Source organism: Cnephaeus nilssonii (assembly GCF_951640355.1).
Source record: "Cnephaeus nilssonii genome assembly, chromosome: 13".
NCBI classification, from domain to species: Eukaryota; Metazoa; Chordata; class Mammalia; order Chiroptera; family Vespertilionidae; genus Cnephaeus; species Cnephaeus nilssonii.
In genome coordinates, this window is record NC_137084.1 from 45230829 (window position 1) to 45244486 (window position 13658).

A 13658-nucleotide genomic window follows, 5' to 3' on the forward strand; every position below is an offset into this window, starting at 1 on the left:
CAATTACAGTTTATATTCAATATAATTTTGTATTCGCTTTGAGTGTGCAGCATAGTGATTAGACAATCATATACTTACAAGTGTCCCCCCTGATATTTCCAGTACCCGCCTGGCCCCATTCATAATTATTACAATATTGACTGTGTTCCCTATGCTGTACCTTACATCCCTGTGACTATTTCTGTTACTGGAGAATTGAACTTCTCGGTCGCTCGTGGAGCGAGGTCCTTGGGGCACCGCTGAAATAAGCGTTCTCAGAAGCCTCCACGGGAGAGTAAGATGTGGTAAGAGGCTTTATTTGCGTGGAGTTCTATTGCTTGGATTGTAAAGCCCCATACCCCTCAACCATGCCGCCCGGGCCCTTGCTTTTTTAAATAAAAACTTTATTGAGATATAATTCACATATCATTAAAGTCCATCCTTTTTAAGTAGATAATTCAGTAGGTTTTAGTATATTTATAAAATGGTACATCAATCACCATTCTCTAATTCCAGAGCAATTTTATCACCCCCAAAGGAAACCCTATGCTCATTAGCAGTTGCTCCTAATTACACGCCTCTCCTCACTCCCCACCCCCCTCAGCTAATTACTTGCCAATAATTTACTTTCTGTCTATATGTATTTGCGTATTCTGGACATTTCATATAAATGGAATTACACAGCCCTGGCCAGGTGGCTCAGCTGGTTGGAATGTCATCCCGTACATCAAAAGGTTGTAGGTTTGATTCCCGATCAGGATACATACCTAGGTTGACAGTTTGATACCCAGTTGGGGTGCATACAGAAGGCAACCAATTGATCGATGTTTCTCTCTCTCTCTCTCTCTTCCTCTCTCTCACAAAACTCAATGAAAACATATCCTTGAAAAAATTAATAAATGGAATTACACAATATGTGGACTTTTGTGTCTGGCTTGTTTCGCTTAGCATAATGTTTTTGAGGTTCATCCATGATGTATCATGGATCATGAATCAAATGTATTATTTGTTATTTGTTCTTTGAAGCACAGAAGTTTTTAATTTTGGTATAATCAAATTTATCTAGTTTTGTTTGTTTGTTTGTTTTTGTTGTTGTAGCATTTGCTTTTGTATCTAAGAAGCCATAGCCTAACCCAAGGTCGCAAAGATTTGCTCCTATCTTTTCTTCTAAACGTTTTAGAGTTTTCATCTGTTACATTGAGATCTCTGGACTATTCTGAGTCAATTTTTATATATGGTTGAGGGTCCAACCTTTCTTCTTTTGCATATGGATATCCAGTTATCTCAGCACCATTAAAAAACAACAACTATTCTTTCCTCATTGAATTGTCGTGACACTTTGTCAAAAATCAATTGACCACAAATTTAAGGGTTTATTCCTGGATTCTCAGTTCTAGTCCATTGATCTATATTTCTATGCAGCACTTACTGCAGTACCACACTGTCTTGATTAACTTTGAAATTAATTTAGAAATTGGGAAGAGTGAGTCCTAACTTTGTTCTTTTTTTTTTTTAGATTATTTTGGTTATTTTGCGTCCCTTGCATTTGCATATGAACTTTATGATCTGTTTAATGCCTGCAAAAAAAAAAAAAAAGGCAGGTGGGATTATACTAGGGATTATATTTGGGTTTATACATTTATAGATCAATTTGGTGAATATTGTCATTTTAGCAATATTAAGTCTTCTGGATGTCTTTCCATTTATTGGGGGTTTTCTTTCATTTATTTCAATTGCATTTTGTAGTTTTCAGTGTACAAATTTGCACTTTTGTTAAATTTTTCAAACATTTTATTTTTTTACTGCTATTGTAAATGGAATTGTTTCTTACTTTCATTTTCAGATTGCCATTTTAGTGTATAGAAACACAATTGGTTTTTGCATATTGATCTTGTATCCTGCAACCTTGTGGAACTCATTTATTAGTTCTAATAGTTTCTCATAGCATCATTGTGAGAGTACACAGAAACTGCTTACAACAATGCCTGGCACATACCAAGTACTCTTTTTTAAAAAATATATATTTTTATTGATTTCAGAGAGGAAGGAAGGGGGAGAGAGAGATAGAAACATCCATGATGAGAGAGAAACATGGATCGGCTGCCTCCTGCAAGTCCCCCACTGGGGAGCGAGCCCACAACATGGACATGTGCCCTTGACCGGAATCGAACCTGGGACCTTTCAGTTCACAGGCCAATGCTCTATCCACTGAGCCAAACCGGCTAGGGCCCAAGTACTCTTTTTATTTAAAAAAGTTCCTCAGTCTCTCTTTGACTATCATGACCTCAACAATCTTAAAGATTAAAAGCCCAGCCCTGGCTGGGTAGCTCAGTTGGATAGAGTGTTTCCCAATACCCCAAGGTTGTGGATTCACTCCCTGGTTAGGACACATACAAGAATCAACCAATTAATTGCCTGGCCAGCATGGCTCAGTGGTTGCGTATCGACCTATGGGCCAGGAGATCACAGTTCGATTCCCTGTCAGGGCATATGCCTGGGTTGTGGGCTTAATCCCCAGTGTGGAGTGTGCAGGAGGCAACCAATCAATGATTCTCTCTCATCATTGAAGTTTCTATTTCTTTCTCCTCCCTTCCCCTCTGAAATCAATAAAATCATATATTTAAAAATCAGCCAATTAATGTTTCTCTCTCCCTCTCCCTCTCCCTCCCTCTCTCTCTCTCCCTCCCTCCCTCCCTCCCTCCCTCCCTCCCTCCCTCCCTCCCTTCCCTTCTCTCTAAAATCAATTTAAAAAAAAGATTACAGACCAGTTATTCTGTAGAACACCATTTAACTTTGTTATGTCTAATCTCATGATTGGTTCCGATTCTCCATCGTTAGCAGAAATATCCCAGAAGTGATAATGGGCTCATTCTTTCCCCATATCCTATCAGATGGCACATGATTTCAATTGCCCCACAGGGGATGTTCACTTTGATCACTTGATTAGGGTGGTGACTGTCAGGGTTTTATTTTTTTCCATACTTTGAGACTATATAATATCTTTTCTCTTATAAAACAGTTTATTATTGATTTATATTAATAAAGACTCACAGATCCCTATTTTATTTAATGGGCTATAAACTGTTCTATCATTATTTATTTTGATGCTCAAACTGCCCCAGATTTAGCCAGTGGGAGCCCCTCTAGACTGGCTTCTGTGTCTTTTTGATATGTCTCTAGTTTTTTTTTTTGTTTTTTTTTTTTTTTTTGTGTGTGTGTGTGTGTGTGTGTGTGTGTGTGTGTGTGTTTTGAGTATTTCCTTTCTGGCACAACTAGATGTCCTAGGACCATGTGATGCCCTAGGATCATGTTGTACTTTTTGTGGCCCAATCTGGAGACTCTTCAAAAAGAGTCTTGGTTCCTCTTAGTAGAACCAAATGTGTCTCTTGTAGATAAAACAGTGTTGGCTTTTTAGTGGAGGATGATATTTAGAAACCAAGATCTGGGTAATTTTAGTTTATTTCCACAAGGTTCATTCTAGTTCTCTCTCTTCCTGTATTTGTAACACGTGTTTTCTGATAGAGAGAAAACTTGTAACCGGACAATCAATGGGTCCGTGCTGCCTGTCACTACTTGAGCCAATTAAGCAGAGACAGGGTTGAATCATATGAGCATTTATTCCAATACTGCTGGCAGTATGGGAGAGCAGTAGATCATCCACAAAAATCTGCTCTGCAGCGCCCCATCAGCCAGCTGCTTATAGAGGGTCGGACAAAGATTAGATGGAGAAGTAGGGCTTACAGGCATGGGGAAGTAGGAGGCTGGGTGGGACTCCATTTGGGGCAACAAGGTTGTTAATCTTTCCATGATAATAGGCAGGTCTTGAATGAGAATTGTTCCACGTTTGATTCCCAGGTCCTGGGGGCGTGCAACTCCCATCTACATCAGACTGTCCTTTCTTTTTTTAAAAAAAAAAATATATTTTTAATATTTTTATTGATTTCAGAGAGGAAGGGAGAGGGAGAGAGAGATAGAAACATCAATGATGAGAGAGAATCATTGATCAGCTGCCTCCTGCATGCCCCTTACTGGGGATCGAGCACACAACCCAGGCATGTGCCCTTGACTGGAATTGAACCTAGGACCCTTCAGTCCACAGGCTGATGCTCTATCCACTGAGCCAAACCAGTCAGGGCAGAATGTCCTTTCTTTAACCAACACAAGACAATCATGGTTAACAGAGCATGATTAATATTTCCCATAACTATAGCTAGTCACCAATATTCTATTTTTGCCCCTAACAGACTGGCTGCCATTATCCTGTTAAAAAACAAGACAACAGGCCCCAAATGGAGTCATTTATGCTAGACTACACATCACCAAACTGAGGCTGAACTTAATTATAATTTCAGCATCTCCCAGAAATGGAATCTTAAACCAGTCAATCGGGAATCACCTGGTCAGCATCAGTGAGATAATCTGCCTCATAGACCTCTGCCATCCCCTAACCCAGTGGTCGGCAAACTCATTAGTCAATAGAGCCAAATATCAACAGTACAAGGATTGAAATTTCTTTTGAGAGCCAAATTTTTTAAACTTAAACTTCTTCAAACACCACTTCTTCAAAATAGACTCGCCCAGGCCGTGGTATTTTGTGCAAGAGCCACACTCAAGGGGCCAAAGAGCCGCATGTGGCTCGCGAGCTGCGGTTTGCTGACCACGGCCCTAAGAGAAAGTAACCTTGCCACAACCCATCAGCTTTTTGCTAGCAGAACTTTCTTGTTCCCACTCCCTTCTGCCTATACATGTCTTTGATTGTGTACACGTCCTTGGAGCTCCTTTCTGTCTGCTGGATGGTATCTGATTCATGAATCACTGAGTAAAGTCAAGATCTTTAAAATGTATTCAGTTCCATTTTGTTTTTTGTTTTTTTAAATCCTCACTATATTTATTTGACCAATCCCTGTGTTAGTAATCTATCTCCCAGTGTTGCCATTGTTCTCCATCCAACTGCCATATTGGTACTTTCCTCACCATGGCTGGCTTCATGGGATTTGGCCTATGTAGTTGCCCTGGACTCAGTGCTTAGAAGGACCCATGCTTCATTTATGCTGTTACCTTCTTGGAATTCTTATTTATTTATTTATTTATTTTTAACAAGCAATGTTGTGTTTTTGCACTGGGTCTCACAAATTATTGAACCAGTCCTCTTCTCATCCTGCTTGGACTCCAGGCGCCTCCCACCTGGACATACTACTTACCCACCCCAGTTTATTCTCAACCTTGTGCCAGGATCTCCCCCTGCACTCACTTTTTGCCCTCTGTGGACACCCTCCTCATCTCGCTCTGGTTCTGACTCCCTGCTCTGGGCCACCACACCACCCCTCACCCCATGCTAATCCTGACTTAGCTCTCAGCTCCACCCTACAGGCTTTTGGACTAAGTTATTTAGAAAGGGAACAAAGAAGAACTGGGTGGAGAGTTTTATCCTTTGGATTTTTTTGTACCTACACTTGGCTGTTGATGAGAGTAAGAGTCTCATCCTTTTGATAAATCTCAGGTTTCTAAATAGTGTATTCTACTTAATGCAAGCAGTGTGGTCTGGGGGACAGAGTCCAGGAGAAAAGAGATGTGGGTTCACAATGCACCACTAAGAACCATAGGACTTTGGGCAGCTCATTTCCATTTCCAGAGCTCTTTTTAGGCCGCTGAAGAACTGGGGCGAGAATACCTACTTCAAAGGATCCTGTGGGGATTGACCACAGTGACATATGTAAAATATTGTAAGTACAAGTTGGTTCTCCCTAGCCCGCAGGACAACCTGTAGGCTCAGGGAAGGAAATAAATGTGCCTAAAATCATCAGCCAATACGCTGCCGGCCCAGAGAGCTCTTGTGTTTTCTCTCCCCTGGCTTGGAGCAATTCCAGTCACACCACTGTATACCCAGGATGCTCATTCTCAGGAACCTTGGGAAACCAGGCCTCCCTGGGCAAGTGAACAAGGGAAAGCAAGCATCCTTTGAGCCCCTTTATTTCCAGAAACTCAGCCATATTCCTTCGTTCTAATTGTCCTCTAACTCAATGAAGAAAAGTCACCATTTATTGTTATCATTTTCACTCCTCTCCAATCCTTGAACCTGCTCTTGACACAGCAGCCCAAGTGGCATTTCTAAAACATCAATCAGGTCATGTCTCTCCCCTGCTTAGATCCTTTAATAGTTGCCCATAAACCTCAAAGTCAGACTCCACTGGGGCTGCAACACCTGGCAGGATCCGGCTTCTGCCAGAATCTCCGCCTTCATTCTGTGCCGTCAGGGCTGGATTTAAACTTCAGAAGCTCTAAGCATGGAAAAGATAATGCTGCTTCTGTCATATGAAATAACAAACAAAAAGGATACTAAACTGTAAAATAAACTGAAGGAGGTCTTTGATTTAATTTTGAAATATCAATAATTTTTTTCTTCTTTTTCTCCTCCTCTTCTCCCCTCCTCTCCTCTCCTCTTCTTCCTTCTCACTGGCTGCCTCTCCCTGCTGGCCTCTCTCTGCTGACTCCTGATTGGCCTTCTCTTTTAGTTCCTTCAGTGTTCCATGCTCCTTCTTCAGGCTGTTCCTTCAGCCCCAATGGCACCTCTTGTCTCACTTCCCTTTGTTGTCCAGCTAACACCTACTCATCCTTCAGCATCACTGGAAAAGTCTGAAGTTCCCAGGGAAAGCGTTCTCTGGGCAGTTCTGTCCAAGTCAGTCCCCTGGGTTAGATGCATTTGTATGCAATGTGTGTCACCCAGCTGGCCCATAAATTCACACGTTCATGTACTCACATTGGCACATTTTATGGGCCGTGACAGTGTGAAAAACAATGGCATTGAAGAAGGTGCTCTGACTCAGGGCAAGAAGCCCAAGTCTTCATCTCAGCTTTGCTATAAACTTTGTGTGACCTTGGGCAAGCTGATCTCCTCTCTATGGGGCTGTGTCCAGTGGGGGCGGTATGGAGGCCCTTGTCATCCAGACATTCACTTCCTCAAGCATTCATCCATTCATTCACTGATGGTCTTCATTCATTCTGTCAGTCATTTGTCATGGAAGCTAAGGAAGCCTGTCCTCTGGGTCAGGATGCCAGGGAATCAGAACAAAATCAAAAGCACACTGGGCAAGACAGACACACAGCGCTTAGTATATAACTAGGTACGTGGATACATGTACTAATGGGAGGTCAGGCAGCTGCTGTAGGAGCCCAGAGGCAGTAGCAATTGGTTCAGATCTAGGGTGGATTTTTTTGGAAAAGTGATCTCAAAGGTTCCAAAAAGGAGAAGAAATGCTGCCCAACAACTTGCCTTTCAGGTTTGTTGGGTGTGTGCAGGCTCTACGGGCCGGCCTTTTTGCTTTATCAATTTCACTTGGCTTTCCGCAAGAGTCTTGCTCCTTTGGTCCTGCCCCTTCAAAGCTGCCTCTCAGGGGCTGCTTGAGGATCTTTCTAAATGACTTCCTGTTGCCTAAGATTAAGCCCAAGTTCTTTAGCCTGGTAGCAAGCTTCCTCTCACCAGGCCCTGTTGTCTTCCAGCCTCTTTGCCTCTTGCTCCCCTGTGCAACCTCTGTTTCAACCCTTTTAAAGTATGCAAATGCCATGGCCTCTGCTCCAGTGCCTTTGCTCATGCTGTTCCTTCTGCCTAGAATAGTCTTTCTCCTCTAGAAAGTCTTCCTACACAACACACCGCAGTTAGCAACTTCCTTTTCTATGCTTCCATTATACTTGATATACCATCTCAATGACGGCACTTACCACTTGGTACTGAAATTATCTGCCAACCTCTTAAAGGTAGGGATTCCATCTGCATGATTTCTCTAATCCATGTCCCCCAGGCTGGGCACCTCGTAAAGGTCTGATGGATGTTTGACTAAATAAATGAGTGGAAGAAAGAGGACTCTGTTGAGAGAAAGGGGATAGATTTTAATTTAATTAAGCTTGAGGCATCAACAGACCAATCAGCCCTATCTTGCTTTTATTTACTCGATGCATCATGTCTATGAGATCTGGAATAAAGAGGGAGGAGGAAGAGGAGGCACAATGGATTGGGGTAGGTTTGCCTTTTTGGCCCTGCAAACTGAGTGATTGATTTCAGTACCCAATATGATAATAAAGTTAGCTGTTAAAACACCAGCCATCCCTGAACTAAACAAATCTAACTCCCTGTTGTTCATCTATCAAACTCCTAATCATCCTTTAAGACATCTGCGAAGCCCTGGTGGAGTGGGCCGCTTTGTTAAGCCTCAAGCGTGATCCTTCTTCTATTATTGCATGTATATTGTATTTGGCCACCTTAGAATCCATGCTCTTTAAATTTGGATACAATTTTCTGTAGGAGATACATAGCATTGCATACATTTACTCTAAGTGATTAAAATATTTTTATATTGCAACAAAAATACAGCCTTATTATGGAACAAGATCTAAAATGATACAAGAATTTTCAGAATGAAATAGGACATATAGAAATGATAGGTAGCCTTTATTGAACACTAGGTCCAAGGCACTGTGTTAAACACTTTCTATGCCATTACCTTGAATATTTTGCCAACAGCTGGCTGCTTCAGCTCTCTGCCATGTCCCCAGTGGTGAGAGTTCCAGCCTTCCTACTGTTTGTGGCATGTGAGTGGAAAAGTTTGGAAAGGGTTGTTTACTCGAGGCCTGCATTTTCAGGGCCCAATAATCAGCCTGTTGCAGAGTCAAACCTCAGTAAAGGCTGTAGAAAAATGGATCCTGTTCTCTCTGCTAGAATATCCTTTCCTACCTACCTGCCTGGTGAATTCTTATTGGTCCTCCAATACCCAGTTTAAATGTTCCCTCTACTGTGAAATCTGTTTGGTTTTTTTTTTGCCTCCCACAGCCCTGAAATTCTCTCAGACCCAGTACCCAGCAACTGGATTATCACTCTTTGGTTACTATTGGTGTTTACCATTGGACTCCCCTAGAAGGAAGGCAGCTCCCCTGGGGATGAGTCTGAGTCTGACTTTGCAGCACCTAGCAAAGGGCTTGACACAGGGAAGCCTTCAATGAACATTTGTTGAATGAATGAAGTAGTAAAGTTAGCTAATATTCAGAGCTGACCCCCAAAAGAAGAAGTGATTCTGTGTTCTGTCAGTACAGGCCCATTTTCTTAACTTGTGCAGTGGGTTGAATGATGCCCCCTTCCCACTCTGCCCACATGAGTCCACACTCTGACCCCTGGATCCTGTGAACATCACCTTATTTGGAAATAAAGGATCTTTGCAATTAAGGATCTCAAAGTGAGGTCAGGGTTATCTGGGTGGACCCTACAATCAAAGACAAGTGTCCTTTTAAGAAAAAGAAGACACCGGAAGGAGAGAAGGCATGTGAAGGTGAAGGTAGAGATTGGAGTTATGCAACCACAGGCCAAGGACTACCTGGAGCCACCAGAAAGAGCAAGGAAGGATTCTCCCTTAGAGCCTCCTAAGAGAGTGCAGCCCTGCTGACACGTTTGTTCGGGGCTTCTGGCCTCTGGGACTGTGGAAGAATAAATTTATGTTGTTCTAGGCTATCCAGTTTGTGGTAATTTGATATAGCAGCCTCAGGAAACGGACAGAGCTTGGAAACAGAAAAGTGTTTTCTGTGAAATTCCACCAGATCATGGCACTGCATGAGTTGAGCCAGGTGAGATTTGGGATTTCTTAGCTACTCCCTTCTCAACAAACACCTGACCACACACCCTAGGCTCTCGCCATGAGGAACCACTCTGTTTCAGAATAGGAGACAGTATGCCATTCATGTTAGCCAGCTCTGGGGTCAGATCCAAAGTATCTTTAGGCTTCTGAACACCCTGGAAAGATAGTATGCTTACCTTTTATTACAATATTTTTAGTGCAGCTATAGGTGAGGTCTTGAACTAGGCAATTTACATGTGTTGGCTTACTTAATCCCTACAGCCACCCTATTACTATTTATAGATGGGAAAACTAAAGCTAAGAGAGAGGAACTGGCTTGCCTAGGAACACATATTTAGAAGGTGGCAGAGCCAAGATTCCAGAGGTGCTTGATTCCTGTTGTTTTTGACTTTTAAAACACTGAGTTCTTTGAGCTACCATAAGTCCAGGCGGTGAAGAAATTCACAGTGGGGTGAGGGTGGGGGGTAAAGGCAGCTCATTATCCTAAATAATGATTCAATGCCATTTATTTTTTTAATATATTTTATTGATTTTTTACAGAGAGGAAGGGAGAGGGATAGAGAGTTAGAAACATCAATCAGCTGCCTCCTGCACATCTCCTACTGGGGATGTGCCAGCAACCAAGGTACATGGCCTTGACCGGAATCGAACCTGGGACCTTTCAGTCCGCAGGCCGACGCTCTATCCACTGAGCCAAACCGGTTAGGGCAATGCCATTTATTATAGACACAATTGCTATAGACACTATCACTGTGATGAAGGAATCTTCATGGAAGAGGTGGCATTTAAAAACACTGGGAATCCAGAGATAAATGACAAGGTTCTTTTTCTTGAGGAATTCAGTATATATGTATGTCTACATGTGTGTATTGCACATATTAAAAGGCAATGCAATAGAATAATCAGGAATATGGTGGAGACAAGATTCCTAATCAGGGCCCCAGAATGAATCAGAGAAGCCTTTTGGAAGAAGGAATTCCAGCTCCAGGTGAGATTTGATGGGTAAACATTAGGAGAAAAGTAGCAAAGGCTTTCTAGGGACAGCATAAGCAGCCCCCATAGAGATGAAACAGAGACCTGGGTGCCTGGCATCCCTTGTAGCTCAGTACAGCCGTTAGTGGCGTGGGAGGAGGGGCACGGGCCTGTGGGTTAGAGTTGGTCTTGGAAGAGCTGGTGGGACTGCCCGACAGGTTTCTGGTCTTAACGCATCCTGCGTGGTGCCTTTATGCCAAACCATAAGCCAGTGATGGCGAACCTATGACACGTTTGTCAGCGCTGACACGCGTAGCCATTTCTGATGACATGCGGCCGCATGCTGAGGATGAAACATTTGCGAAATAATGTTTTTTCCTCAAAGTGACACACTACCCGAGTTATGCTCAGTTTTTTGGCGAAGTTTGACACACCAAGCTCAAAAGGTTGCCCATCACTGCCATAAGCCATTCCTTTTCAGCCCCCACATGCTGACGGCAGCACTTCAGGAAAAGGATGTTTAGGGAGCCTGCAACTAAGTGCGGACCAGCGGGCGGTGAAGGTCTGCAACTAACCCGACCCAGCCCACGGGGAGGGTCCCCTGTCCTCTTCCTGAGGCTGGTTACTATGGCAACTAGGTTAGGGCGGAAGTGGCTCGGAAGACTGACTCTAATCAGGTGACTCGCTTGCCTCCAGCACGTGACACCGGAGCCCAGGCGCACTCTGTACTTCATCAGACCCCGCCCCTCTTCCTTTTACTGACAACTGACAACGACCTAGAGCAATGGCCTTTGCGGTTCTAACCGGAGACCCCGCCCTGTGGCAGTGAAAAAGCCAATTAGACTTGGGAAAAAAGAAGCACCGCCCCAGGTCTCACCCGGGTTTGACAGACGCTTTTGAGGCCGTCCTCGGGTCCCTCCGCCCCATTCCATTCCGGCCGGCGAAGGACAGACCTTTTACCCAATAGCGCGCCTCCTGTCTGTGGTTGGGTCCCGCCCCCGTAGGAGCGGAACCAATCAGCACGCCAGGTCTCGGCGGGGTGGTGGGGGTTGCACTGCGGTAACATGGCTCTTCCTTAGGCAGCGGCGGCGGCGGCGGCGGCGGCGGCGCGAGGTGGGGTAGAGCAGTCCTGCCCCTCCGGTGGCGGGTGTTTGGGCTGCAGGGGCTCTGCGGGCGGGTCGTGGCTGAGCGGTGGTAGCGGATGCCGGAGGAGTGCCGGCCCCGCCGCTTGGCGGACCCTGGGTCAAGATGAGCGTCTCAGCGTCGATCGGGGGCACGGTCCCCGCGCCGCCCCCGGGCCCGGCCGCCGCCGCGCTGCCTCCCGGTTCTGCTGCGCGGGCCCTGCATGTGGAGCTGCCGTCTCAGCAGGTAACCCTGCGGGCTCGCAGCGCTCGGAAGGGGATTCCGTGGGCGGCGGGCTGTCCCCGTGCCAGCGGGAGACCCCGAGAAGTGGCCGGGAGAACTCGGAGGACTGACGAGGTTTTGTAAGGGGAGGCGTCCAGTGATGGCCGGACCTCCGGGGGACCCCGCAGTCCGAGAGGAGAAGCCCCGTTTCTGGAGTTGGGCTGTGTGGAGACGGGAGGGAGCCTGGGAAACTCCCGGGGGGCCTGAGCCCGCCTGTCACCCGGGCAGCTGGGGATTCCCTTGCGGAAACCCTCCCCCTTATCCCTCCAGGAACGGGCCCGGGGAAGCCCTGCGGTCCCCCCGGAGGCCGGGACAGCGCTTTTCCTTTCTCCACCCACTTGCGGAGAATCCAGTTGCTACTCTTTCCTACCGGAGAAGCGAGCAGTCTTTAAGGTGTCTAGCATTTTACTTTTATTCTCTCCTAATTATGAACTGCCCCCTCAGCTTCCCAAGAGAAATCCTTTGAGACTTTGGGGTTGCCTTCCTAATCCCAGACCCCCAAGGAACGCATTTTAGCCATTTAAGGGGCTCTTTCCTATCTCGTTCCTTCAAATGAGTATCCGTGGAAGGAGGATTCGACAGATACCCATGTCCCCATCTGTTTGCAAGAGCCTGATGGCTTCCTGGGTCCACATTTAGGGGGATAATAAAGAGAGCACTGAGTTTGGGGGTCTGAGGAAATTCTTTGTATCACTCACGCCTCTGTAGAGTACTCCTCCCCTCCTTCTCTCCCTTGCCCCCTACTTCTGTCCCCCGAGAGGAGACTTTGCAGGAACATTAGCTTTAGAGAAAGTTAAAGAACCGTTCATCCTCTCTATTCCTTCTTCCAAACAGAAAAGCTGTCAGTTGTTGAGAGTTTACCTTGTTGGATTTGTGCTCTGTGCTAAATGGCTGGTAGTTCATTTAATTCTCGCAAATAACTAGTGAAATAACTATTTTATTAGCCCCATTTTGTAGAGTTTGGGAAACTGAAGCTCGATGCAAAACCACTCGTTCAAAGCCTCGCGTTTAGTAGGTGCCGGCGGCGCTGGGTTGCAGCATCCAGCGTCTGACTCGAGCCCATGCGCGTGGTTGTGTGCTTGAAACGTGTGCAGCTACCTTCCCACAGGACAGAGCATGTTCCTTCATACCTTTCCTCCAACTTTCGGTTTCTGTCCTAGTACTTGGGAAAGGTCCATAAAGAGGGAAGCAGAGGTTGGGGGCAGAGGGTGGATGAGAAATGGGATGGGTCTGAATACCGGAAAGTGGTGGGCACTGTTACAAGCATTGGAGGGTGGGAAGGGGGTTGCTAAAGGGAAGAGGGGAGTTGAGATAATAGTGGTGGCGGATGAGCTGAATTGTTTGCAGAAGCAAGGTGTGTGTGTGTGTGTGTGTGTGTGTGTGTGTGTGTGTGAAGTGGATTTAAAAGACTGGGATAGTGTGTGCCCTGGTTTTGTGGTGCTGTGGGAAGCGAATTTGGGGAGAATATTAGGCGCTTGAGAGGAGTGAGGTTTGGATTGTATTTATGAGGTGCTGGGAAGGAGTAAAAGTATTGAGGGGAGGGGAGACTAACCCCTGGAATGAGCGTTAATGTGAACGTTACGTGTGTGTGTGTGTGTGTGTGTGTGTGTGTGTGTGTATGTGTATGTGTGAAGAGGTGGATTGTGAGACTGGATACTGGGAGAAGCAGTGGTGGGCACTGTTACA

General features: G+C 45.3%; 1 protein-coding gene across 1 annotated transcript in view; it reads left to right on the forward strand.

The window, feature by feature from the left end:
• The first annotated feature begins 11622 nt into the window (after positions 1-11622).
• UVRAG (UV radiation resistance associated) overlaps positions 11623-13658 on the forward strand; it is a 271885-nt gene continuing 269849 nt past the window's right edge. Inside the window, exon 1 of the mRNA XM_079787935.1 lies at positions 11623-11936. Within this exon, the coding sequence (XP_079644061.1) occupies positions 11817-11936 (120 nt within the window). The 5' untranslated portion in view covers positions 11623-11816. The remainder of the gene's footprint in view (positions 11937-13658) is intronic.